Below are 26,235 nucleotides of genomic sequence, written 5' to 3' on the forward strand. Positions count from 1 at the left end.
TGGCATTCATCACCAAAATCGTTGAACTTAATCCAGTATAGTTGCAATCTGTAGTTTGCTTGGGGGCCTGGGGGCAGGGGTTGAAGCAAGAAAGAGGCGCCTGACCAAGTGCTTGAGATAATTTGTCCCATCTTGACTTTTTTGCAAGAAGCACCTTCCTTGTAGTTTAACTTTACTACTTAGTTTACATCTTTATACAATTGTAACACTCATAGAAACATAAATATAGAAAATAGGTGCAGTAGTAGGCCATTCGGCCCTTTGAGCCTGCACCACCATTCAATAAGATCATGGCTGATCTTTCACCTCAGTACCCTTTTCCTGCTTTCTCTCCATACCCCTTGATCCCCTTAGCCGTAAGGGCCACATCTAACTCCCTTTTGAATATATCCAATGAACTGGCCTCAACAACTTTCTGTGGTAGAGCATTCCACAGGTTCACAATTCTGAGTGAAGAAGTTTCTCCTCATCTCGGTCCTAAATGGCTTACCCCTTCTCCTTCGACTGTGACCGCTGGTTCTGGACTTCACCAACATCAGTAACATTCTTCCTGCATCTAACCTGTCCAATCCCGTCAGAATTTTGTGTTTCTTTGAGGTCCCCTCATTCTTCTAATCAGAGGATTGTGAAATGTAATATTTGAAATATTGAGCTATAAAACTTGATGCCTAATATTGTGCCACTTCCATGAAATGTTTCTGAACCAGCACAAAGAAAAAAAGCTATGCTGTCATTATACCCATTGCACTCTAATAAAATTTGCATTAAAGCCTTTCAATCTAGTCATTCGAATTCCATAGTGTAGTCAGCATGTGGTATACAAGTAGATAAAGTTTTAAGCGATGCAAATTATAATGTTGCACTAACTCCAATATTCATAAATGTGTTGCTTGTAAGTCGAGGATCTAAATTATTTGCCACAGGGATTGTGTTTGCATATAGCCTCTGTGATAGAACAGTGGGACATGAAACCAAAGTGACTGAATAATGTGTAGGGTCTGGACACAGGAGAACATATTGGAGCATAGAGTATGGGAAAGAAGAACTGGAACATGTCAAAATAATGCAGTCGAAACTGAGGGGGAAAATTAACTAACCAACTAGGCCTGGAATAAGTAACTGAATTAGACTTGAGCTGTTGCCATCAATATTTGATGGGACGCATCTGCTGCCAATGAAATAAAGTAGTTGAGCATGCTTGTTCTCACCGGACTTCCCGCAGATTGGTGAAAGAAAGGAGGGGAGGGGTGGGGAAAAGAGGTTGCTGCTGCCGAACTGAGCTGTGTCAGGGAATGATCACTGCTGCCAAAAAGAAAATTTAAATTAAAAGTTGAATTGGTGTTTTATCGGCTTATGTTGAATTGGTGTTGCGGTTCGTTGGGAACTTTTGTGCGCAGAATACTTTCAGTTCATTGGCAGCACTCGCTCTGTATTTGATGAAGATAAGTGAACAAATAACTTGAGGGGTGGCTGGGACGGGGATGGTGGGGCGGGGAAGGAATGTGGCTCACAAATTAACTTGACATTCTGGTAATGGTAATGTAAATCTGACATGCTATCAGAAATGTTTCCTTATGCAGAAGGTAGTAAACCGCACTGTTCATCTGACTCTCTCTTGGCTGAGACGATGATAGATAGTGGACTTGGACTGTATTGAAATAATGCCAACGTCATGTCAGGAAGTCATGCTTAAACTGTACATTTTTAGTGACCAAGACACTGGCCCTCTGGCTTACCATTCCACCTTTTTAAAAACCACCTTCAAACCCAGTTTCTTAAGCAAGTTCTCAATCATTTCCACTAATTCTCCCACCTTTTTGTATCTGCTTCCCTGTCCCCACTGGTTTCTTTGGCCCCCAGAAGTGCCTTGTCACAATTTATTTGCTAAGGGCCATACAACTGGTCGTGTTTGGTTTAAGGATAGTTTTTTGTATCGCATCCCACTTATCATGTTTTTCAGTTCCATTTTAAATTCACAGCATACTGTCTTAGCAAATTCGATGCATTTAAGGGAAGACTAGACAAGCATATGGGGGAGAAGGGAACAAAGGGTTATGCTGATAGATTTAGATGAGGAAAGACGGGAGGAGGCTCGAGGTGGAGCATAAATGCCGGCATGGACTGGTTGGTCCGAATGGCCAATTTCTGTGCCGTATATCCAATATAATTCTGTGCAATATTATGAAAACGATATACAGATCTATGAAGCAGGATAGGATTCTGCTGCTATAACCCAAAAGGATGCATAAGTTTTAAAATTTCACATCTGGATGTAGGAGTCACTGTCATGGCTGGCATTTGTTGCTCTGAGAAGGTGGTGGTGGACCGCCTTGAACTGCTTCAGTCTGTGGTGATTATTCTTTGTAGCTATTTGATACAACTGAGTGGGTTACTCGGCCACTTCAGAGGGCAGTTAACAACAACCATGTTGTTGTGGGATTGGGGTCACCTATGGGCCAGACCAGTTGAAGACAGCAAGTTTCCTTCCCTGAAGGACATTAGTTGAGTTCAGCCTGAACCTGAATTTTTTTTGACGCCTGAAGTTAGTCAGCTAATATTTTGATAGTTTGCAGAGCCAAAAGGCCAGTCAGCGAAGATAAATATTAAATATCCACCACTATTGCACTTTTGGAACAATGTAAACTTTAATTGCATATGTTGTGAAAATTAATTTTCATTGTATCTCATTATGTAACAATGTACCTTTTTGTTTCGTAGCTGACCGAACTTGGGTGAAGTCAAACTCTTCCATACAGAGGCCAGGCTCCCGAACCCCTTGTGCAACAACCCAGGCTCCACCAGATCTGCTTCCAGTTGAGAAGGAAGCCCCTGGGTTACATCACTACAGAACTAAATGTGAGAAGCAGATTGAATGGATTGCATGGCTGAAAGAACTATTAAAAACAAGTAACCAAAGATTCGAAGCTGTTGCAATAGTGGTTCAATATCTCCAAGCCCAGGTGAGAATTTGTTTCTTTTGAGGTTGACTTCGCTGGCTTTTCCGACAGTAATGGTAAAATGGGTCAGCTTGATAAATTGGTATAAAATTGACTAGCTTTCAACCTCTTTGTTCTGGTCAAATAATTGTGTTCAAAAGGTTGCGGTAAAGATCTTGAATTGTTGCAAATGGTTCAATTTGTTAATTTCTATTGAAGTAGGATACATTAACATGGGGGAGCTAATGTTCTCTGGTGCGGAAACTTTGTGATGGGATGTGCAGGTTCAATGTGTGATATTCGCACTTGATTCACTCCTTGCATGCACAAATAACTAGTTACTAGTATTTTAGAACATTTGGGACTTTAAACCATCTGTTACTAAGGGTTAAAAAGTAAATGGAATTGGATTTTTCCAAATGAAAATCTACTCTCTCTTGGAAGTGAGTGGGGGTGTTTACAAAATGTGAGATCTCATTACAAATTGGATGGGTATGCATTTTTCTTTCTTTTTAATGCAAGTGATTGTAATTGTGCAATAGCACTCGACCTGTGCTGTGTATTGTTCGGTTTACATTTCAGGTAAATGCATGACTGAAGTTTTGTGTCACGCTTACATTCTACTAGACTTTCAGCTAAATTTTGTGTAAAAACGCTATCTTGGAGGGAAGGTAAGTGGTGACTTTGGCACACTGGATATGAATTTGAAGCAAGGGCCTCCAGTTGAATGACAATCTGGTGAGATGGTTTCCTCTCACAGTAGATATGTCTCTTAGTGTTGCTTCAGGTTGAAAGAAAGTTGTGGGAAATTAAGAAAAAATAAAATGTGCATGATTGGACTAATTTAGGCATATTGAGCTGATATTTTATAGGCCTATTGAGGTAGATCAAGAAGGAGGTATCCTTTGCAAATGCCCAAAGCTGTATCAGAAGTACAACATGTACAGAAAAAGAATGTCATACTTCTTCGCATTGATGTGCCTCATTTTCTTATAGATTTTCAGTGAGGTATCAACTTAAGTGAAAGAAGTTTGAAATGTTTGCAGCAACTCTTGTTGTGGTTGTTCTCAATTCTTCTGACATTTTAAGAATTAGAATTTGTTCAGCAGCTGCTTCTGTTAAAATGAAACTTGATAGTTGATGCTTTAGAACTTTTAAACATTGAATTTTGTGCATTTGTTTTTATATTGAGATCTTTCGGAAGCTTTGAAAATGTATTGTCCAGTTAAGTGACTTGTGCTACAATACACTGTTGTTTTATGCTTGAAATTTGTATTTATGTGAAAAAGTAAAACAGATTGGAGAACACGGATGAGGTACTGTACAGGTTTTAATGAGCCATTTTTCATCCATCCCCAATTCGAAGGTTTGCATTTAAATGCCCGAGGTTTGCATGTTATAATGAATATACACTATACAATTTGCATATACTGAACCAGAAACTGTTGTACAAATGTATGTGAATAGTATTGCTATATAATTCAGGGCGCTTAAATCTGGACTGAAATATCAAAGCAGTCATTTGTGAAATCTGAATCTTGTCTGTGAATATCCGTCTAAATGTTTTGCTTCTCCACAATTGCTCCAGCTGCTTTGCTGACTTGCTAACACTAGCTCATCCACTTGCTGCTAAAACCCTTTTGTCTTTTTAAAGTTCCAAAAATAACAACTTGAATTTGTATTGTGCCTTTAATAAAAGTACCAAGTCACTTGAATGGAAAAGGGGATTCCAGAATTGAGGCTCTCCACCTCTTCTACACCTAAAATACAATTCCCTTCATGACTTTGCCACTCTCTACATGTGAAACACACAAGAATGGAGGTTCATGGTGCACCTGAACATCATGATTCCCCCTCTTTTTTTCCCCCCCACCCACCAGCAGCTGCGCAATCTCTTGGGAGAGGTCAAAAAACTTAAGCAATTGCTCTGATGTCTGAGCTGATCCAGACAATGTCCATGAGAACCCACAATCATAGAATCATAGAAATTTACAGCACAGAAGGAGGCCATTTCGACCCATCGTGTCCGTGCCGGCCGACCAAGAGCGGCAGCGTCGAGGAGGAGACGCGGTAAGTTGGCAGGACTATAAAAGGCCCAACAGTCACAGTCGGGGAGTGGCAGCATCGAGGAGGAGACCCAGGTGGTGCAGCTGCAGCAGGGAGAGAAGGCAAAAAAGAAATTGAAGTTTGACGTCACAGCCAAGGGGGTAAGTGATTGGCTGGTGATTGGTGAGCAGTTTTTCTTTTTCTTTCCCTTTTATCAGTAGATAACCTTGATCATTGTTGCCAAATTAAGTTAATTTAAGAGTTAACTCATGGCAAGAGAGCTCAGAAGACACTTGTCATGCTCCTCCTGTGCTAGGTGGGAACTCGGACGCTTCCAGTGTCCCTGATGACTACATGTGTGCAGGAAGTGTATCCTGCTGCAGCTCCTGACAGACCGCATTGCAGTACTGGAGCTGCGCATGGATTCACTCTGGAGCATCCGCGATGTTGAGGATATCGTGAATAGCATGTTTAGTGAGTTGGTCACACCGCAGGCAAAGGTTATTAAGGTAGAGGGGGAATGGGTGACCAGCAGGAAGAGCAGTGGATGGAAGGTAGTACAGGGGTCCCCATGGTCACCCCCCTGCAAAACACACACACTCTTTTGGGTACTGTTGGGGGAGATGACTCTTCAGGGGAGGGCAGCAGCAGCCAAGTTCATGGCACCATGGGTGGCTCTGCTGCACAGGAGGGCAGGAAAGAGTGGGAGAGCTATCGTGGTAGGGGATTCTATTGTAAGGGGAATAGATAGGTGTTTCTGCAGCCGCAACAGAGACTCCAGGATGGTATGTTGCCTCCCTGGTGCAAGGGTCAAGGATGTCTTGGAGCGGCTGCAGGACATTTTGGAGGGGGAGGGTGAACAGCCAGTTGTTGTGGTGCATATAGGTACCAACGATATAGGTAAAAAAATGGGATGAACCGACAAGCTGAATTTAGGGAGCTAGGAGTTAAACTAAAAAGCAGGACTTTAAAGGTAGTAATCTCAGGATTGCTACCAGTGCCAGGTGCTAGTGAGTGTAGTAATAGCTGGATAGCTAAGATGAATGAGTGGCTTGAGGAGTGGTGCAGAAGGGAGGGATTCCTTGGACATTGGAACCAGTTCTGGGAGAAGTGGGACCAGTACAAACCGGACGGTCTACACCTGGGCAGGACCGGAACCAATGTCCTAGGAGGAGTGTTTGCTAGTGCTGTTGAGGAGGGGGTTAAACTAATATGGCAGGGTGATGGGAACCGGTGCAGGGAGACAGAGGGAAGTAAAATGGGGGCAGAAGCAAAAGATAGAAGGAAGAAAAGTAAAAGTGGAGAGCCGAGAAACCCAAGTTAAAAATCAAAAAGGGCCACATTACAGCAAAATTCCAAAGGGACAAAGTGTGTTAAAAAGACAAGCCTGAAGGCTCTGTGCCTCAATGAGAGGAGTATTCATAATAAGGTGGAAGAATTAACTGCGCAGGCAGCTATTAACGAATATGATATAATTGGGATAACGGAGACATGGCTCCAGGGTGACCAAGGCTGGGAACTCAACATTCAGGAAGGATAGACAGAAAGGAAAAGGAGGTGGGGCAAAGTTGCTGATTAGACAAGAAACTAACGCAATAGTAAGGAAGGACATTAGCTTGGATGATGTGGAATCTGTATGGGTAGAGCTGCGGAATACCAAAGGGCAGAAAACGCTAGTGGGAGTTGTGTACAGACCAAACAGTAGTAGTGAGGTTAGGGACAGCATCAAACAAGAAATTAGGGATGCGTGCAATAAAAGGTACAGCAGTTATCATGGGCGACTTTAATCTACATATAGATTGGTCTAACCAAACTGGTAGCAGTACGGTGGAGGAGGATTTCCTGGCGTGTATTAGGGATGGTTTTCTAGACCAATATGTCGAGGAACCAACTAAAGGGCTGGCCATCCTCGACTGGGTGATGTCTAACGAGAAAGGAGTAATTGGCAATCCTGTTGTGCGAGGCCCCTTGGGGAAGAGTGACCATAATATGGTAGAATTCTTTATTAAGATGGAGGGTGACAGTTAATTCTGAGACTTAGGTCCTGAACTTAAGGAACGGTAACTTCGATGGTATGAGATGTGAATTGGCTAGGATAGACTGGCCAATGATACTTAAAGGATTGAAGATGGATAGGCAATGGCAAGCATTTAAAGATCACATGGATGAACTTCAACAATTGTACATCCCTGTCTGGTTTAAAAATAAAACGGGAAAGGTGGCTCAACCGTGGCTAATGAGGGAAATTAGGGATAGTGTTAAATCCAAGGAAGAGGCATATAAATTGGCCAGAAAAAGCAGCAAACCTGAGGACTGGGAGAAATTTAGAATTCAGCAGAGGAGGACAAAGGGTTTAATTAGGAGGGGGAAAAGAGAGTATGAGAGGAAGCTTGCTGGGAACATCAAAACTGACTGCAAACGCTTCTTTCGATATGTGAAGAGAAAGATTAGTGAAGACAAATGTAGGTCCCTTGCAGTCAGAATCAGGTGAATTTATAATGGGGAACAGAGAAATGGCAGAGCAATTGAACAAATACTTCAGTTCTGTCTTCACGAAGAAAGACACAAACGACGTTCCGGAAATACTAGGGGACAGAGGATTTAGTGAGAAGGAAGAACTGAAGGAAATCCTTATTAGTCAGGAAATTGTGTTAGGGAAATTGATAGGATTGAAGGTCGATAAATCCCCAGGGCCTGATAGTCTGCATCCTAGAGAACTTAAAGAAGTGGCCCTAGAAATAGTCGATGCATTGGTGATCATTTTCCAACAATCTATCGACTCTGGATCAGTTCATAATAGACTGGAGGGTAGCTAATGTAACACCACTTTTTAAAAAAGGAGAGAGAGAAACGGGGAATTATAGACAGGCTAGCCTGACATCGGTAGTGGGGAAAATGTTGAAATCAATTGTTAAAGATGAAATCGTAGTGCATTTGGAAAGCAGTGACAGGATCGGTCCAAGTCAGCATGGATTTATGAAAGGGAAATCATGCTTGACAAATCTTCTAGAATTTTTTTATAGATATAACTAGCAGAGAGGATAAGGGAGAACCAATGGATGTGGTGTCTTTGGACTTTCAAAAAACTTTTGACAAGATCCCACACAAGAGATTAGTGTGCAAAATTAAAGCACATGGTATTGGGGGTAATGTACAGACTTGGATAGAGAACTGGTTGCAGGCAGGAAGCAGAGAGTCGGGATAAAAGGGTCCTTTTCAGAATGGCAGGCAGTGACTAGTGGGGTGCCGCAGGACTCGGTGCTGGGACCCCAGCTATTTACAATATACATCAATGATTTAGATGAAGGAATTGAGTGTAATATCTCCAAGTTTACAGATGACACTAAGCTGGGTGGTGCTGTGAGGAGGATGCGAAGAGGCTGCAGGGTGACTTGGACAGGTCAGGTGAGTGGGCAGATCCAGTATAATGTGGATAACAGGTTATCCACTTTGGTGCCAAAAACACACAGGCAGACTATTATCTGAATGACGGCAGATTAGGAAAAGGGGAGGTGCAACGAGACCTGGGTGTCATGGTACATCAGTCATTGAAAGTTGGCATGCAGGTGGTGAAGGCGGCAAATGGCATGTTGGCCTTCATAGCTAGGAGATTTGAGTATAGGAGCAGGGATGTTTTACTGCAATTCTACAGGGCCTTGGTGAGGCCTCACCTGGAATATTGTGTTCAGTCCTTAGTGCCTCCGTAACTCCTAACCTCGCTGAAAGATTTTACTATTCACACCACAGTTGGCAACTATCATCTTCTCTAATGACTTTTTGACTGTGCTAATGGCAGGTTTTGTTGCCTTTAGCTGAGCTTGATACCTACATCTGTCTTCCTGAGAACTCTTGATCAAAACAAAACTTTTATAGACTTTTTTTTTAAGTCTGATTTTGTCCCCTCATGACTTCCGTTTGCATTAAGATAGTTTTAAAGTTATTCCATTTTTCTGTGGTAATTTTCCCACATAATAGGATTATCCATCTTTACAAACTTATCTGGAGCTGACATTACATTTTTGGCCATTTTGGTTTGGTTGATCAATTTAATCTAATATTGTGTTACTGTTGCCCAGTTGATTCCTGATTCTGCATCAGGGTCACTACTAAATATGAACAAGTATATGGTTTACAAAAATATGAGTAGGCCATACAACGTGCCCTCCTGACCTGAGCCTGCTCCACCATTCATTAAGGTCATGTCTCATCTTTTACCTCCAGTCCACTTTCCCACCTTACCCCTACAGTGCTTGATTCTACTTTACCTACAAATATCTACAAATCTATTATGATCTGCCTTCAATAAGAGATGGCTGACCACTGGGCCAGGCAGTAGTGGAAATTAATGATTCTTGAAGTCCAGTTGATTTGCCAAAACATTTAATACACAATTTCCTTGCACTGAAACACTTTGGCTGATGAAGATTACCTGTATTTAAATCTCTGTGGCTTTGCCTCACCTAGCTTTTGCTGTATTGCCAACTTTCATAAAACAAGGTAAATCTCCAGCACAAGTGGGAACACTTTATCTATTTACTAAGAGGTCAAAATATAAATACTCTTGAATAGAACAGCAACTTGTATTTATATTGTACATTTTTTTTATATAAAGAATATCCAAAAAGTACTTAACAAATCGGCTTGAGAAACAAATGCTGAGCTAGAAAGAGGAACATTACGAGGTATGCCCAGAGGCTTGGTGGAAGGAATAATTTTTTAGAGAACGGTTTAAGGAGGGAATTCCTTTAGAGGCGGATCTCGGTGGCTGGGGCCAAGGTTAGGGTGGGGTGCTGAGAATAGAATGTTGGAAAATGTGTTGTGACCTGCCAGAAGCCTCGGGGAGAATAAATAACAAGGTGGGGCAAAGCAACAGAGATTTGAATACTGTGGATGCTGGAATCTGAAATAAAAACACAAAATCCTGTAAATACTCAACCGGTCAGGCAGCATCTGTGGAGAGAGAAACAGTTGATGTTTCGGGTCGATGGCCCTTAGTCAGAACTGGAAAAAGTTAGACATGTAACAGGTTTTTAAGCAAGTGTAGGGGCAGGGAAAGGGGGGAGAGGAGAAAAGAACAAAAGAGAAGGTTTGTGATGGGGCGGAAGACAGAACAGATTAAGGGTCAGAGGGGATGATGGTGCAAGGCAAAAGGAGATGGTAACGGGACAAGAAACAAAAGATGAGTCTAGATATGGTGTAAATGGAGATACCAGAATAATCACCATTATTTAAATACTAGGACAAGATTCTAAATTTAATGTTTCAGGGGCAAGGGAGCCAATGTATGTCAGCCAAACTGCATGAAGGGTGAGTCGGGTTTGATGCAGGACAGGAAGTGCAGCAGAGTTTTAGAAAGATTACATTTTGGGAGATTGCCAAGGAGAGCATTGAATAGACCAGTCTGGATTTGAAAAAGACTTATCAAAGTTGGACCAGTAGTTGAGGTCACAGTGGGGACAGGCCATGTTATGGAGGTGCAAATATGCAGTCTTTGAAATAGAGAGGATAGAGAATCAGAATACCGTGGTTGTTCTGGTTCAGTCTCAGATAGTGAGCAGATGGATTGAAATTGTGGTGGGATTGTTTCGGTCAGTCTGATATTTAGCTGGACGACTCCTGTTGTGTATCTGTAAAGCATGCACTCCCATGTTCCGCCACCAGGGAGCACATCCCCTGAAGTCCCAAAGGATCCCAGCATTCCTTGGGAGCACTGTATATAAGCCGGCCCCTCAGACCTGTTCCTCACTCTGGAATGTCTTATTAAAGACTGAGGTCACTGTTACTTTAACCTCCCTGTGTGCAGTCTCATCTGTGTTTGGAGCACAATCAGTGGCGATGAGTATATGAATCCAACGCAAAGATGCACCAAACTGTGGGCATCCTGGAGAAGTTCTCGGAGGGTGAGAACTGGGAAGCCAATGTCGAACGGCTAGATCAGAATTTTGTAGCCAGCGAGCTGGACAGAGAAGGAAGCGCTGCAAAAAGGAGAGCGGTCCTCCTCACGGTCTGCGGGGCACCGACCTCCAGCCTCATGAAGAATCTTCTGGCTCCGGTGAAACTCACAGATAAGTCGTATAAGGAGCTGTGTACACTGGTTCAGGAGCATCTTAACCCGAGGGAGAGCGTGCTGATGGCGAGGTATCGGTTCTACACGTGCCAGCGATCTGAAGGTCAGGAAGTGGCGAGCTATGTCGCCGAGCTAAGGCGACTTGCAGGACAATGTGAGTTTGATGGCTACCTGGAGCAGATGCTCAGACTTTTTTGTACTGGGCATTGGCCACGAGACCATCCTACGAAAACTTTTGACTGTAGAGACACCAACCCTCAGTAAGGCGTTTATGTCTACCAGTGATAACACCAAACAAATCTCTCAACACACAAGTGCTAGCAATGTTCTTAAATTAACTGGAACTGTGTTTGCGAGCAGAAATGTACAGGGCAGAACCCATGAGTCTGCAACTGTCAGCAGGCCTCAGGTGACCCAGATGACTGAGTCCGCAACAAAGGATGAATGCAAGGCAATTCACACCTTGTTAACGTTGTGAAGGCTTCCATTCAGCTAATTCATGCCACTTCAAAGGGTATGTTTGCAAGAGCTGTGGAACAATGGGGCACCTCCAACGAGCTGCAGGCTCTGCAAAACCTGCTAAGCACCACGTGGCAGAGGAAGATCGCTCCATGGTGGATCAAAGCTTTTCGAGCCTCCGAGAGAAGGCAGATGCTGAAGTACACGGGGTGCATACATTTTCGACGAAATGTCCACCTATAATGCTAAATGTAAAATTGAATGGCTTACTCGTAGCCGTGGAATTGGACACTGGCACTAGCCAATCCATCATGAGTAAAAAGATGTTTGAGAGACTGTGGTGCAACAAGGCATTCAGACCAGCTCTGAGCCCCATCCACACGAAACTGAGAACGTACACCAAAAAGCTTATCACTGTCCTGGGCAGTGCCATGGTCAAGGTCATAGAAACATAGAAAATAGGTGCAGGAGTCGGCCATTCGGCCCTTCTCGCCTGCACCGCCATTCAATGAGTTCATGGCTGAGGGAAACGGTGCACGAACTGTCACTCTGGATTGTCCCGGTAGATGGCTCCACACTGCTTGGAAGGAGCTGGCTGGGCAAAATCTGCTGGAACTGGGATGACATCCGAGCGCTATCACATGTCGATGAGGCCTCATGTACCCAGGTTCTTAACAAATTTCCTTCCCTTTTTGAGCCAGGCATTGGAAACTTTTCCGGGGCGAAGGTGCGGATCCACTTGGTCCCAGAAGTACGACCCATTCACCACAAGGCGCGAGCGGTACCTCACATGTTGAGGGAGAGAGTGGAAATTGAGCTGGACAGGCTGCAACGCGAGGGCATCATCTCCCCAGTGGAATTCAGCGAGTGGGCCAGCCCAGTTGTTCCAGTACTCAAAAGTGATGGCACGGTCAGGATTTGCGGCGATTATAAAGTAACTATTAATCGTTTCTTGCTACAGGACTAATACCCGCTACCTAAGGCAGACGACCTATTTGCAATGCTGGCAGGTGTCAAGACATTCACCAAGCTCGACCTGACTTCGGCCTACATGACGCTGGAGGAGTCTTCAAAGGACCTCGCCTGCATCAACACGCACAAGGGACTGTTCATCTACAACAGATGCCCGTTTGGAATTCGGTTAGCTGCAGCGTCTTCCAGAGAAACATGGAGAGCATACTCAAGTCGGTACCATACACGGTGGTTTTTCAGGACGAAATATTGGTCACTGGTCAGGACACCTTCGAGCACCTACAAAACCTGGAGGAGGTCCTCCAGTGACTGGATCGCGTGGGGCTGCGGCTGAAGAGGTCGAAATGCGTCTTCGTGGCAATAGAAGTGGAGTTTTTGGGGAGAAAGATCGCGGTGGATAGCATTCGGCCCACAGACGCCAAGACAGGCTATCAGGAATGCGCCCAGGCCACTGCACATCATGCCGCTGCGGTGGTTCCTGGGACTCCTCAACTATTTTGGTAACTTCCTACTGGGGTTAAGCACCCTCTTAGAGCCCCTACATGTGTTATTGCGTAAAGATGAGAACTGGGTATGGGGAAAAGAACGAAGTAATTGCTTTTGAGAAAGCCAGAAACATTTTATGCTCCAACAAGTTGCTTGTATTGTATAACCCATGTAGAAGACTTGTGCTAGATGTGATGCGTCGTCGTACGGAGTCGGGTGTGTATTACAACAAGCTAACGTAGCGGGGAAGTTGCAACCTGTCGCCTATGCCTCCAGGAGCTTGTCGAAGGCAAAGAGGGCCTCCAGCATGATTGAGAAAGAGGCATTAGCGTGTGTGTTCGGGGTGAAGAAAATGCATCAGTATCTGTTTGGCCTCAAATTTGAGCTGGAAACCGATCACAAGCCCTTCATATCCCTGTTCGCTGAAAACGAGGGGATAAATACTAATACCCCAGCCCGCATACAAAGGTGGGCACTCACACTATCAGCGTACAGCTATTCCATCCGCCACAGGCCAGGCACCGAGAACTGTGTGGATGCTCTCAGTTGGCTACCGTTGCCCACCACGGGGGTGGAAATGATGCAGCCTGCAAACTTGTTGATGGTGGTGCAACCCGCAGACTTGTTGATGGTCATGGAAGCATTTCAAAATGATAAATCACCTGTCACGGCCCGCCAGTTTTGGACTTGGACCAGCCAAGATCCTCTGCTGTCCTTAGTAAAAAAAAAAAAACTGTGTACTGCATGGGAGCTGGGCCAGCATCCCAGTTGAAATGCAAGAGCTAATCAAGCCATTCCAGCAGCGAAAGGACAAGCTGTCCATTCAGGCAGACTGCCTGTTTTGGGGTAAATGCATAGGGCTACCCAAAAAGTGCAGGGAGACGTTCATCTCCGATCTCCACAGCACATACTCGGGTATAGTAATGATGAAAGCAATAGCCAGATCCCACGTGTGGTGGCCCGGTATTGACTCTGACTAAGTATCCTGTGTACGGCAATGCAGCGTATGTGCTCAGTTGAGCAACGCGCCCAGAGAGGCACCACTAAGTTTGTGGTCCTGGCCCTCCAGACCATGGTTGAGGATCCATGTCGACTATGCGGGCCCGTTTCTTGGTAAAATGTTCCTGGTGGTGGTGGATGCTTTTTCAAAATGGATTCAATGTGAAATAATGTCGGGAAGCACAGCCACCATTGAAAGCCTGAGGGCCATGTTTGCCACCCACGGCCTGCCTGACATACTGGTCAGTGACAACGAGCCATGTTTCACCACTGCCGAATTTGAAGAATTCATGACCCACAATGGGATCAAACATGTCACCTCGGCCCTGTTTAAACCAGCCTCCAATGGGCAGGCAGAGCGGGCAGTACAAACCATCAAACAGAGCCTTAAACGAGTCACAGAAGGCTCACTCCAAACCCGCCTGTCCCGAGTACTGCTCAGCTACCGCACGAGTCCCCACTCACACTCAGGGGTGCCCCCAGCTGAGCTATTCATGAAAAGGACACTTACAACCAGACTCTCGCTGGTTCACCCCAACCTGCATGATCAGGTAGAGAGCAGGCGGCAGCAACAAAATGTAAACGATGGTCATGCCACTGTGTCACGGGAAATTGATCTGAATGACCCTGTGCCCTGTGTATGTGCTAAACTATGGACATTGTCCCAAGTGGATTGCAGGCACGGTGATAGCTAAAGAAGGGAGTAGGGTGTTTGTAGTCAAACTAGACAATGGACAAGTTTTGCAGAAAGCACCTGGACCAAACGAGGCTGCGGTTCACAGACTGCCCTGAACAACCCACAGCAGATACCACCTTTTTCGAGCCCACAACATCCACCCAAAGGATCAACGACACCACACCGGACCAGGAAATCGAACCCATCAGCCCAGCAAGGCCAAGCTCACCCAGCAGCCCTGCAGGGCCAACAACATGCCAGCCCAGCAAGGGCACAGCCAACACACCAGAACAGACATTTGTACCGAGGCGGTCCACCAGGGAAAGAAAGGCTCCCAACCGCCTCACCTTGTAAATAGTTTTCACTTTGACTTTCGGTTGGGGGGGCGGTGGGGACTGATGTTGTGTATCTGTAAAGCATGCACTCCCATGTTTCGCCACCAGGGAGTGCATCCCCTGAAGTCCCAAGGGATCCCAGCATCCATTGGGAACACTATATAAGCTGGCCCCTAAGGCCTGTTCCTCACTCTGGAGTGACTTAACAAAGACTGAGGTCACTATTACTTTAACATTCCTGTGTGCAGTCTCATCTGTGTTAGGAACACAATACCTCTAAAACTGGATGTTCGCCATCTAATCAATCTGTCAGCACAGAAATCAGTGAAAGGTGATGGAGAATTGGAGTTGGGTGTTCTGGGATCCGCCGCCACATGTTATTGCCAAGTTGTAGCGTGTTTAACAGGTGGTGCACTCGAGAGGTGATTGATGCAGGAAGAGGGAAAAGAAGCTATTGCTTTTGGTTTTTGGGTAGTTAAGAATGGAACCATGAGAAGGCGGGCCACCAAGATGACCGAAGAGATGCTGGAGGAGAGTCATGTGGTCAACTGCGTCAAAATGCTGCAGGGTGGGTGAGGTGGGATAGTGCAATACCAAGAAGCCATACTTTGCCAACCTCTGATATAATTGGTGTTCGTGCACACTCAATTGTGTGATGTTTTCAAAGTCCAATGCCCAGGTCCTCTGGGATTACCTGGCGGATCTCGGTCATGAGATTAAGATATAATGTTTTTTAATTTGTGCCTGGGATGTGGGCGTCGCTGTCAAGGCCAGCATTTATTGCCCTTCCCTAATTGCACTTGAGAAGGTGGTGGTGAGCCGTCGCCTTGAACCACGATAGTCAATGTGGTGAAGATACTCCCATCGTACTGTTAGGGAGGGAGTTCCAGGATATTGACTCCGCAATCATCATCATCATAGGCAGTCTCTCGGAATCGAGGAAGAGTTGCTTCCACTCTAAAAGTGAGTTCTTAGGTGACTGAACAATCCAATAAGGGAATTACAGTCTGTCACAGGTGGGACAGACAATCGTTGAAGGAAAGGGTGGGTGGGGAGTCTGGTTTGCCGCACGCTCCTTTCCGCTGCCTGCGCTTGTTTTCTGCATACTTTCTGCGACGAGACTCGAGGTGCTCAGCGCCCTCCCGGATGCTCTTCCTCCACTTCGGGTGGTCTTTGGCCAGCGCCTCCCAGGTGTCGGTGGGGATGTAGCATTTTATCAAGGAGGCTATGAGGGTATCCTTGAAACGTTTCCTCTGCCCACCTGGGGCTTGCTTGCCATGTAGGATTTCCAAGTAGAGCGCTTGCTTTGGGAGTCTTGTCGGGCATGCGAACATTGTGGCCTGCCCAACAGAGCTAAGTTGAGTGTGATCAGTGCTTCGATGCTGGGGATGTTGGCCTGATCGGGGACCCTTATGTCGGTGCGTTTGTCCTCCCAGGTGATTTGCAGGATCTTGCGGAGACATCGTATTTCTCCAGCGATTTGAGGTGTCTACTGTATGTGATCCACGTCTGAGTCATACAGGAGGGCGGGTATCACTACAACCCTGTAGACCATAAGCTTGGTGCCAGATTTGAGGGCTTGATCTTCAAACACACACTTCCTCAGGTGGCCGAAGGCTGTGCTGGCGCACTGGAGGCGGTGTTGTACCTCGTCGTCTATGTTTGCCCTTGCTGATAATAGGCTCCCGAGGTATGGAAAGTGGTCCATGTTGTCCAGGGCCGCGCCGTGGATCTTGATGACTGGGGGGCAGTGGCGGGTCAGGTTTGTCTTAAGGATGCTTGGTGTAAGGCCCATACTTTTGTATGCCTTGGTGGAGGTGTTGACTATGACTTGGAGTTCAGCCTCTGAATGTGCGCAGACACAAGCGTCGTCTGCGTGCTGTAGCTCGACGACAGAGGATGGATTGTCTTGGATCTGGCCTGGAGGCGACGAAGGTTGAACAGGTTACCACTGGTTCTATAGTTTAGTTCCACTCCAGCGGGGAGCTTGTGTGTGAACAATGATGAAGGAATGGCGATATATTTCCAAGTTAGAATGGTGTAACTTGGAGTTGATGGTGTTCCCATGCGCCTGCTGCCCTTGTCCTTCTAGGTAGTAGAGGTCGTGGGTTTGGGAGGTGCTGTTGAAGAACACCTCCCAAATTCCCCCGCATTGTTCCGTGCATATTATTTCTGTTGCTGTATACAAATTAAATGTTTTCTGTAATAGCATTGCTTTCTTTTGGTGTTTCATCGTGGGAAGGTTGTGGAGGGTGGGGGTGGGGTGTTGATGGTTGGAAGTCACAAGGGAACCTCAATGATCATTTTGAAAAACATAGAATGAAAAGTTGTTTTGTGTTGGAGCTGAGAGAGGAAAGGGGTGAGGATATCCTGATAAGAAATTAGGGATGGGACAGTAGAGAACCAGAATTTTAAAGGCGAGGCACGATGGGTGGGGGACAAAAGTAATTAATTGAAGAAGGTGCCAGAGGAGTCGGGAAGAGACCAATGTGTGATCTGGTGATGGCCATACTACTATCACAGCACTTTGGGAGCCGCGGGTCATGTGAAGTATAGCCAAGTAGGAACGCTTCACAAAGGGGCAAGATGTTGATATCCTTGAGCCAGGCTTCTGTCAAAGCTATCATCCATGATACTGTTGTAGATGGCAAGGGCCTTGTTTGAGTGAATGGACATTTTGGTGGGAAATGCAGAGAGGGGTAGTGATAGTTGATTTGCTGGCAGTCCAAGGGAGCAGCAGTGGGCCAAGTCAGCAGGACCACAAGGAATTTGGTGGCATTCATCCCCATTTGAAAGATTCGCCCCCAGGGGTGTGCTGGGTGGCAAAGTCAGCGAGAGAAGAGGATGAAGCAGTTGGGGTTGCTGCTCAAAACGAGGCAGTGACTGGTCCCGTGAAGGGCCCTTTAGAGAATGCCAAGCAAGGCATAGAGGGTCACTTTCAGTTTATTCAAGCCTGGGATGGTAGCAGGAGAGTAGGACAGCAGAGGAATATTCAAAGGTGGGGTAGGGATTAGGACTAAGTTTTTGGTTTGCAATGCTAAGCTGCTGCTTTCTGCTTTTGACAAGGTCCCACATGGCAGGCTGATCAAAAAAAGTAAAAGCCCATGGGTTCCACAGGGTTCTGTGCTCGGTCCCTTGCTTTTTGTAGTGTATATTAATATTTTCACTTCAATGTAGGGGGCATGATAAAGAGATTTGCAGCAGATACAAAAATTGTCCACGTGCTTGGCAGTGAGGAGGAAAGATTTAGACTGCAGGAAGATATCGATGAACTGGTCAGTAGGGTAGAAAAGTCGCAAATGGAATTCAATCTCGGAAAGTGTGAGGTAATGCATTTGGGGAGGGGTGACAAGGCAAGGGAATATACAATAAATGGGAGGATACTAAGAGATGTGGAGGAACAGCGGGACCTTGGAGTGGAAGTCAACAGATCCTTAAAGGTAGAAGAACAGGTCGATAAGGTAGTTAAAAAGGCCTACGGAATGCTTTCCTTTTATTAGCCAAGGCATAGAATATAAGAACAGGGAAGTTATTTCGAACTGTATATAACACTCGCTAGGCCACACCTTGAGTACTGCATGCAGTTCTGGTCACCACATTACAGGAAAGATGTGATTGCACTCGAGAGGGAGCAGAGGAGATTTATGAGGATGTTGCCAGGACTGGAAAAAATTTAGCTATGAGGAAAGATTGGATAGGCTGTTTTCTTTGGGACAGAGAGGCTGAGGGGAGATTTAATTCAGATGTATAAAATTATGAGGGTCCCAGATAGAGTGGATAAGAAGGACCTGTTTCCCTTAGCAGAGGGGTCAATAATCAGGGGGCATGGGTTTAAAGTAGTTGGTAGAAAGACGAGAAGGGAGATGAGGAAAACATTTTCACTGAAGGTGGTGGGGGTATGGAATCCACTGCCTGAAAGGGTGTTCGAGGCAGAAACCCTGATCACATTTTTAAAAGTACTTGGATGTACACTTGAAGAGCCGTAACCTACAGGTCTATGGACCTCGTGCTGGAAGGTGGGATTAGGCTGGGGAACTCTCTTTGACGTACACGGACACAGTGGGCCCAATGGTCTCCTTCTGTGTTGTAATTTTCCATGATTCTATGGTTGATTCTTCTCCAGCAAGGTGAAAAAGAGCAACAGTAATGATTAGAGTCCTTCTAAAACATGCGTTTGCATAATACATAAATACACATTCCTACATTGGTGGATCATAACTAGAACAGATTTTGCTGGAGCAGGTCATCTCGCCGTTCTGCACCCTTCAGCTCAGGAGGTTTATGTGCTGTTACTTATGTGCTGATAACGGTGTGGCAAGGGCAACGGGGCATCTAGTACCTTGGTTAATGGCAGGATAAACAGTGTATGCACTTAACCAATGAGATTTAAAGATTAAGAAAGATAGAGGAATGACTGAGAAGGAAGTTGAATTAGACTGGGTGAATTAATCAAATTGGATACAGAAAGAGATGAAGATTGAATTGAGAGACACAAAGGGCTGGATTTTAGGCTTTTATATTTTCGGGGCAAAATTGGAGGTGAGGTGGGAAAGTTACCGGCCAGGAATAGTTTGTGCTTTGGGGAGGAGGTTTCGATACCTGGGCCCAGCGCAAAGAGAGGCGTTGTACACTTTGTGGCGTAAAAATGGGAAACTCGTGAACTGAACTGTGCTCGGGGGGGGAGGGGGGGGCAGCGCGAGGTGGACATTTAAAAAAAAAAGATTGCCCATGCCACCACAACAATCGCTGAAACACTTAAAATAACATACACTCTCACTTACCTTCGGAGCACTTTCCCTTCCACACTGCCGCCGGCTATGCTGATTTCCCGAGCAGATGGATCAGGCAAAAGTCCAAAGTGCTGCCGGTGTTGCAACGAGAGACGTTGCACACCTGGCGCAGCTCTTCCCGGCAGTGCTGCTGAGTGCCCCCCAAAAACAGACTGGAGGATCGCAAAGGGGCACAGGAGATCTGAACGCTGCCTTTCATGCCGCTGCGGGGCAAAACGCAGCAAACGACCAGAAAATCCAGCCCATAGGAAAAGAGAAAAAAAATTATATATTATTATAGAGAAAAAATTAAATTTTGTTTAAATCTCTAAACAATTGACTACATGCAGGAATGAGATTGAATACTTGGAACACCATTCTGGACCAAAGAGATTGATTGGCATTGCATTAACCATTATCACGTTGTTAAAAATGTAGCTATGCTTTTAATTACCAGATTTTGCTTTCTGTGATGTTTAATGGGCAATTAATGTGCAAATTGTGAGAGCTCTTTAAAATAACTGGGAGGCTAAGACAAGGTATTGTTTGTGAAAAGCAAACGGTGGAGCGGCGTAAGTCAACAAGCAAGTTCGGGAGATTTGCAACACGTGGCGTATCTCTTAATCCCCAGATCTTGCTGGCTGATTTGTGCATTAATAACAGTGTGCATCGTTAACATGCCTTTATTTTTCCAGCATGATCCGGCCCAATTAAACATAGAAACAAAGAAAATAGGTGCAGCAGCAGGCCATTCAGCCCTTCGAGCCTTCACCACCATTCAATATGATCATGGCTGATCATTTAACCTCAACCCCACCCCAGCCTTCTCTCCATACCCCCTGATCTCTCTAGCCGTAAGGGCCACATCTAACTCCCTTTTGAATATGTCCAACTTTCTGTGGCAGGGAATTCCACAGGTTCACAATTCTCTGGGTGAAAAGGTTTCTCCTCATCTCAGTCCTGTATGGCCTACCCCTTATCCTTAGACTGTGGCCCCTGGTTCTGGACTTCCCCAACATTGGGAACATTTTTCCTGCATCTAACCTGTCCAGTCCCGTCAGAATTTTATACGTTTCTATGAGATCCCCTCTCATTCTTCTAAATTCCAGTGAGTATAAGCCTAGCCGATCCTGTCTTTCCTCATGTCAGTCCTGCCATACCGGGAATCAGTCTGGTGAACCTTTGCTGCACGTCCTTCCTCAGATTAGGAGACCAAAACTGCACACAATACTCGGTGTGGTCTCACCAAGGCTGCCCTACAGCTCTGGGCAGAGCTACCGCTACCTGTGATCCCTTGCTTACTTCTCACAACACTTGTGTTGACTGAATTTTTTTATGTGTTCTAATTGTTTTTTAAAGCTCCTCTTATTGTCAAAAGACCTGACATTCTTCTACTCCCCTTTCTCTCAAACCAACAAATCGAAGGGTTTTCGAATACAATTCTAAAGTGTCTTTCTGAATAACCAGTCAAGCTAACGCATCACCTAGTTTAGTCTGAGGTAGCGTACCAAATTTTATTGAAGATATTAGCTATCATTTCATCTGGGTGCCTGTTTTTAATATACAACAGTACTGAAAATATGCCGTGCTTTTACAACCTCCAATGTTGTAAGTAATTTTCTAAATCCTTTCTTTAGAAAAATTATCAGAAACTAGAGACCCCTGATATCCAGATTAAATCTGGCTAATGAACACATCTATACATTTTGAATGCAGTAGCGGAATCTTAAAGCAGGGGTGGAAGAGCATGGGGGTGGGGGGGTGGTTAGGGGGAGAAATATTAATGTCAAACTATGCAGCCCGATGACTGTCCTAAAACAATGGGGGCCAATTTAAATGCATAGGCTCAAGAATGGCAGGTGAATTTTAATGTCAGTAAACAGTAATACACATTACCATGGGAAACACTGGGATGCCCATTATCTACAGTGGATAAGTATTTGGGAGTCAGTTGAAACCATTGTTAATGTATCCAATTTGAAGCTATTAGCAAGGCTAATTATATATTGGAATGCAGCTTAAGGGCATTTAATTATCAGTTGAAGTAACTTGTAACCTTTTGTGGCTCATTGAGGCCATATTTCCAATATCATTTTCATAAAATCAAAGAACAATAGGGTCATGTATGTACATTCTGTAGCCACCAGATGGCGTCATTGTTGGAGGCCACTGAGCAGCACGCACATGGTGCTGCTCGGGTATAAAAGGCCGCTATTTTGACAGTCAGGCACTTTGGGTCTCAATAAAGCAGAGCCAAGGTTGTACCTTGCTTAGTTAAACAGTACTCCGTTTGAACCTTTATTGCATACATAACACTTGTCGATGAGAATATAAGAACCTTTGTTTGCAAAATGCATATGATTGGATTTTTCGAGTGATTCATGGAGGGAGAAGATTGGGCAGACTTGGTGAGCCGTTTGAACCAGTACTTCGTGGCCAACAAAATGAAGGGGGTCGACGATGCAGATCGGCGCCAGGCCATGGTCCTCACTGTGTGCAGTTCACTGCTATTGGGGAGGTTTTAAACTAATATGGCAGGGGGATGGGAATCTATGCAGGGAGACAGAGGGGGCAGAAGCAAAGGGTAGAAAGGAGATAAGGAAAAGTGGAGGTCAGAGAAATCAAAGGCAAAAGTCATAAAAGGGCCACATTACAACGTAACTCTAAAAGGACAAAGAGTGTTAAAAAAACAAGCCCGAAGGCTCTGTGTCTCAATGCGAGGAGCATTCGTAATAAGGTGGATGAATTAACTGCGCAGATATCTGTTAACGGATATGATGTAATTGGGATTACGGAGACATAGCTCCAGGGTGACCAAGGCTGGGAACCCAACATCCAGGGATATTCAATATTGAGGAAGGATAGACAGAAAGGAAGATGAGGTAGGGTAGCATTGCTGGTTGAAGAGGAGTTTAATGCAATAGTAAGGAAGGACATTAGCTTGGATGTTGTGGAATCTGTATCAGTAGAGCTTCGGAATAACAAAGGGCAGAAAACGCTAGTGGGAGTTGTGTACAGACCACCAAACAGTAGTAGAGAGGTTGGGGATGGTATCAAAGAGGAAATTAGGGATACGTTCAGTCAAGGTACAGCAGTTATCATGGGTGACTTCAATCTACATATAGATTGGGCTAACCAAACTGGTAGCAATACAGTGGAGGAGGATTTCCTGGAGTGTATAAGGGATAGTTTTCTAGACCAGTACGTCGAGGAAGCAACCCGAGAGCTGGCCATCCTAGGCAGGGTCTTGTGTAATGAGAGAGGATTAATTAGCAATCTTGTTGTGCTTTGGGAAGAGTGACCATGATATGATAGAACTCTTCATTAAGATGGAGAGTGACACAGTTAATTCAGAGACTAGGGTCCTGAACTTAAAGAAAGGTTACTTTGATGGTATGAGACATGAATTGGCTAGGATAGACTGGCGAATGATACTTAAAAGGTTGACAGTGGATAAGCAATGGCAAACATTTAAAGATCACATGAATGAACTTCAACAATTGTACATCCCTGTCTGGTGTAAAAATAAAACAGGGAAGGTGGCTCAACCGTGGCTAACAAGGGAAATTAGGGATAGTGTTAAATCCAAGGAAGTGGCATATAAATTAGCCAAAAAAAGCAGCAAACCCAAGTACTGGGAGAAATTTAGATTTCAGCAGAGGAGGAAAAAGGGTTTAATTAGGAAGGGGAAAATAGAGTATGACAGTAAGCTTGCAGAGAACATAAAAACTGACTGCAAAAACTTATATAGATTAGTGAAGACAAATGTAGGTCCCTTGCAGTCAGAATCATGTGAATTTATAATGGGGTACAAAGAAATGTCAGACCAATTGAACAAATACTTTGGTTCTGTCTTCACTAAGGAAGACACAAATAAGTTTCTGGAAATACTCGGGGACCGAGGCTCTATCAAGAAGGAGGAACTGAAGGAAATCCTTATTAGTCAGGAAATTGTGTTTGGGAAATTGATGGGATTGAAGGCCGATAAATCCCCAGGGCCTGATCGTCTGCATCCCAGAGTACTTAAGGAAGTGGCCCTAGAAATAATGGATGCATTGGTCATTTTCCAACATTCTATTAGACTCTGGATCAGTTCCTTTGCATTGGAGGTTGGTAATGTTACCCCACTTTTTTTTAAAAAAAAAGGAGGGAGAGAGAAAGCAGTGAATTATAGACCTGTTAGCCTGACATCGGTGTGGGGAAAATGTTGCAATCAATTATTATATATGTAATAGCAGTGCATTTAGAAAGCAGTGACAGGATCGGTCCAAGTCAGCATGGATTTATGAAAGGGAAATCATGCTTGACAAATCTTCTAGAATTTTTTGAGGATGTAACTAGTAGAGTGGACAAGGTGTATTTGGACTTTCAAAAGGCTTTTGACAAGGTCCCACACAAGAGATTTGTGTGCAAAATTAAAGCACGTGGTATTGGGGGTAATGTATTGACATGGATAAAGAACTGGTTGGCAGACAGGAAGCAAAGAGTAGCAATAAATGGGTCCTTTTCAGAATGGCAGGTAGTGACAAGTGGGGTCCCCTAAGGTTCAGTGCTGAGATCCTAGCTATTTACAATATACATTAATGATTTAGACGAAGGAATTGAATGTAATATCTCCAAGTTTGCAGATAACACTAAGCTGGGTGGCAGTGTAAGCTGTGAGGAGGATGCTCAGAGGCTGCAGGGTGACTTGGACAGTTAGGCGAGTGGGCATATGCATGGCAGATGCAGTATAATGTGAGGTTATCCACTTTGGTGGCAAAAACAGGAAGGCAGAATATTATTTGAATGATGACTGATTAGGAAAAGGGGAGGTGCAACGAGACCTGGGTGTCATAGTAGTCAGTCATTGAAAGTTGGCATGCAGGTACAGCAGGCGCTGAAGAAGACAAATGGCCGTCATAGCGAGAAGATTTGAGTATAGGAGCAGGGAGATCTTGCTGCAGCTGCACAGGACATTGATGAGGCCATACCTTGAATATTGTGTACAGTTTTGGTCTCCTAATCTGAGCAAAGACATTCTTGCTATTGAGGGAGTGCAGCAAAGCTTCACCAGGCTGATTCCCGGGATGGCAAGACTGACATATGAAGAAAGACTGGATCGATTCGGCTTATATTCACTGTCATTTAGAAGAATGAGAGGGGATCTCGTAGAAACATATACAATTCTGACGGGATTGGACAGGTTAGATGCAGAAGAATGTTCCCGATGTTGGGGAAGTCCAGAACCAGAGGTCACAGTCTAAGGATAAGGGATAAGCCATTTAGGACCGAGATGAGGAGAAACCTCTTCACTCAGAATTGTGAACCTGTGGAATTCTATACCACAGAAAGTGGTTGAGGCCAGTTCATTAGATTTATTCAAAAGGGAGTTCGATGTGGCCCTTACGGCTGAAGGGATCAAGGGGTATGGAGAGAAATCAGGAATGGGGTACTGAAGTTGCATGATCAGCCATGATCATATTCAATGGTGGTGCAGGCTGGAAGGCTAAATGGCCTACTCCTGCACCTATTTTCTATGTTTCTATGTTTCAAAGATGTAAGGTCTGATAAAGAATCTACTCATGCCTAGTGATCCAACAGAGAAAACGTACAAGGAGTTGTGTACATTGGTATGGGAGCACCTCAAGCCAAACGACGGCATTATCATCTCAAGCTACAGGTTTTGTACACCCGTTCGATCGGAGGGCCAGAGCGTGGCGGAATTCTTTGTCGACTTGAGACATCTCGCGGGACCGTGCAAGCTCAGGATTGTGTTGACAGACATGCTGCGGGACGACTTTATCGGTATCAACCACGAGGTTATCCTGCACAAACTTCTGGCGGTGGAGGAGTTGGATTTAAAAAGGGTCATCCAGATCGCTCAATCATGTATGACGACGGACAGGAGTCTAAAGCAAATGTCGGTGAAGAACCGAACCTCGGCAAGTACAGTAAATGCGATTGGTTTGGCGTTCGGCAGAGTGGCACATGGCAGGGCCTATCCGGCTGCGTTCGCGAAACCTGTGGCTGCCCAAAGTCCGCCAGCGGGGATGTATCCGACCTCTATATTGCCGTTGTGGGGGAAATCATCGGCACCAGCAGTGCCGATTTAAGCAATATAGTTGCAAAGACTGCCTGAGAGTGGGGCGTCTCCAGAGCAAGTTTCCGCAGATGAGCAAGCGAGCTCCGACACACCACGTGGAGGTTGAGAGTCAGACTAGCGCGGATCCGGATATGCAATCAGAAATGCCAGAGGAGGAAGTGTATGGACTGTACTCCTTCATAACCAAGAGTAAATCAATTTTGATTAACGTGAAGTTTAACGGGATAATGGCATCTATGGAACTGGACACGGACGAGTCAATCGATCATGAACGAGAGGGCATTTGATAAGCTGTGGGATACTAAGACTGTGAGGCCCAGGCTGAGCCCTGTTAACGCCAAACTGCACACGTACACCAAAGAACTGATAAAGGTGATTGGCTGTGCACAAATTAATGTCGTATAA

General features: G+C 45.0%; 1 protein-coding gene across 2 annotated transcripts in view; it reads left to right on the plus strand.

Annotated features, from left to right (window-relative positions):
* mtus1b (microtubule associated tumor suppressor 1b) overlaps positions 1 to 26,235 on the plus strand; it is a 293,810-nt gene that overhangs the window by 185,429 nt on the left and 82,146 nt on the right. For both annotated transcript variants that reach the window (XM_070869726.1, XM_070869736.1), the window contains one exon: positions 2,719 to 2,960. In XM_070869726.1, the coding sequence (XP_070725827.1) occupies positions 2,719 to 2,960 (242 nt within the window). The remainder of the gene's footprint in view (positions 1 to 2,718; positions 2,961 to 26,235) is intronic.

This window comes from Pristiophorus japonicus, chromosome 2 (assembly GCF_044704955.1).
Source record: "Pristiophorus japonicus isolate sPriJap1 chromosome 2, sPriJap1.hap1, whole genome shotgun sequence".
Classification (NCBI taxonomy): domain Eukaryota; kingdom Metazoa; phylum Chordata; class Chondrichthyes; family Pristiophoridae; genus Pristiophorus; species Pristiophorus japonicus.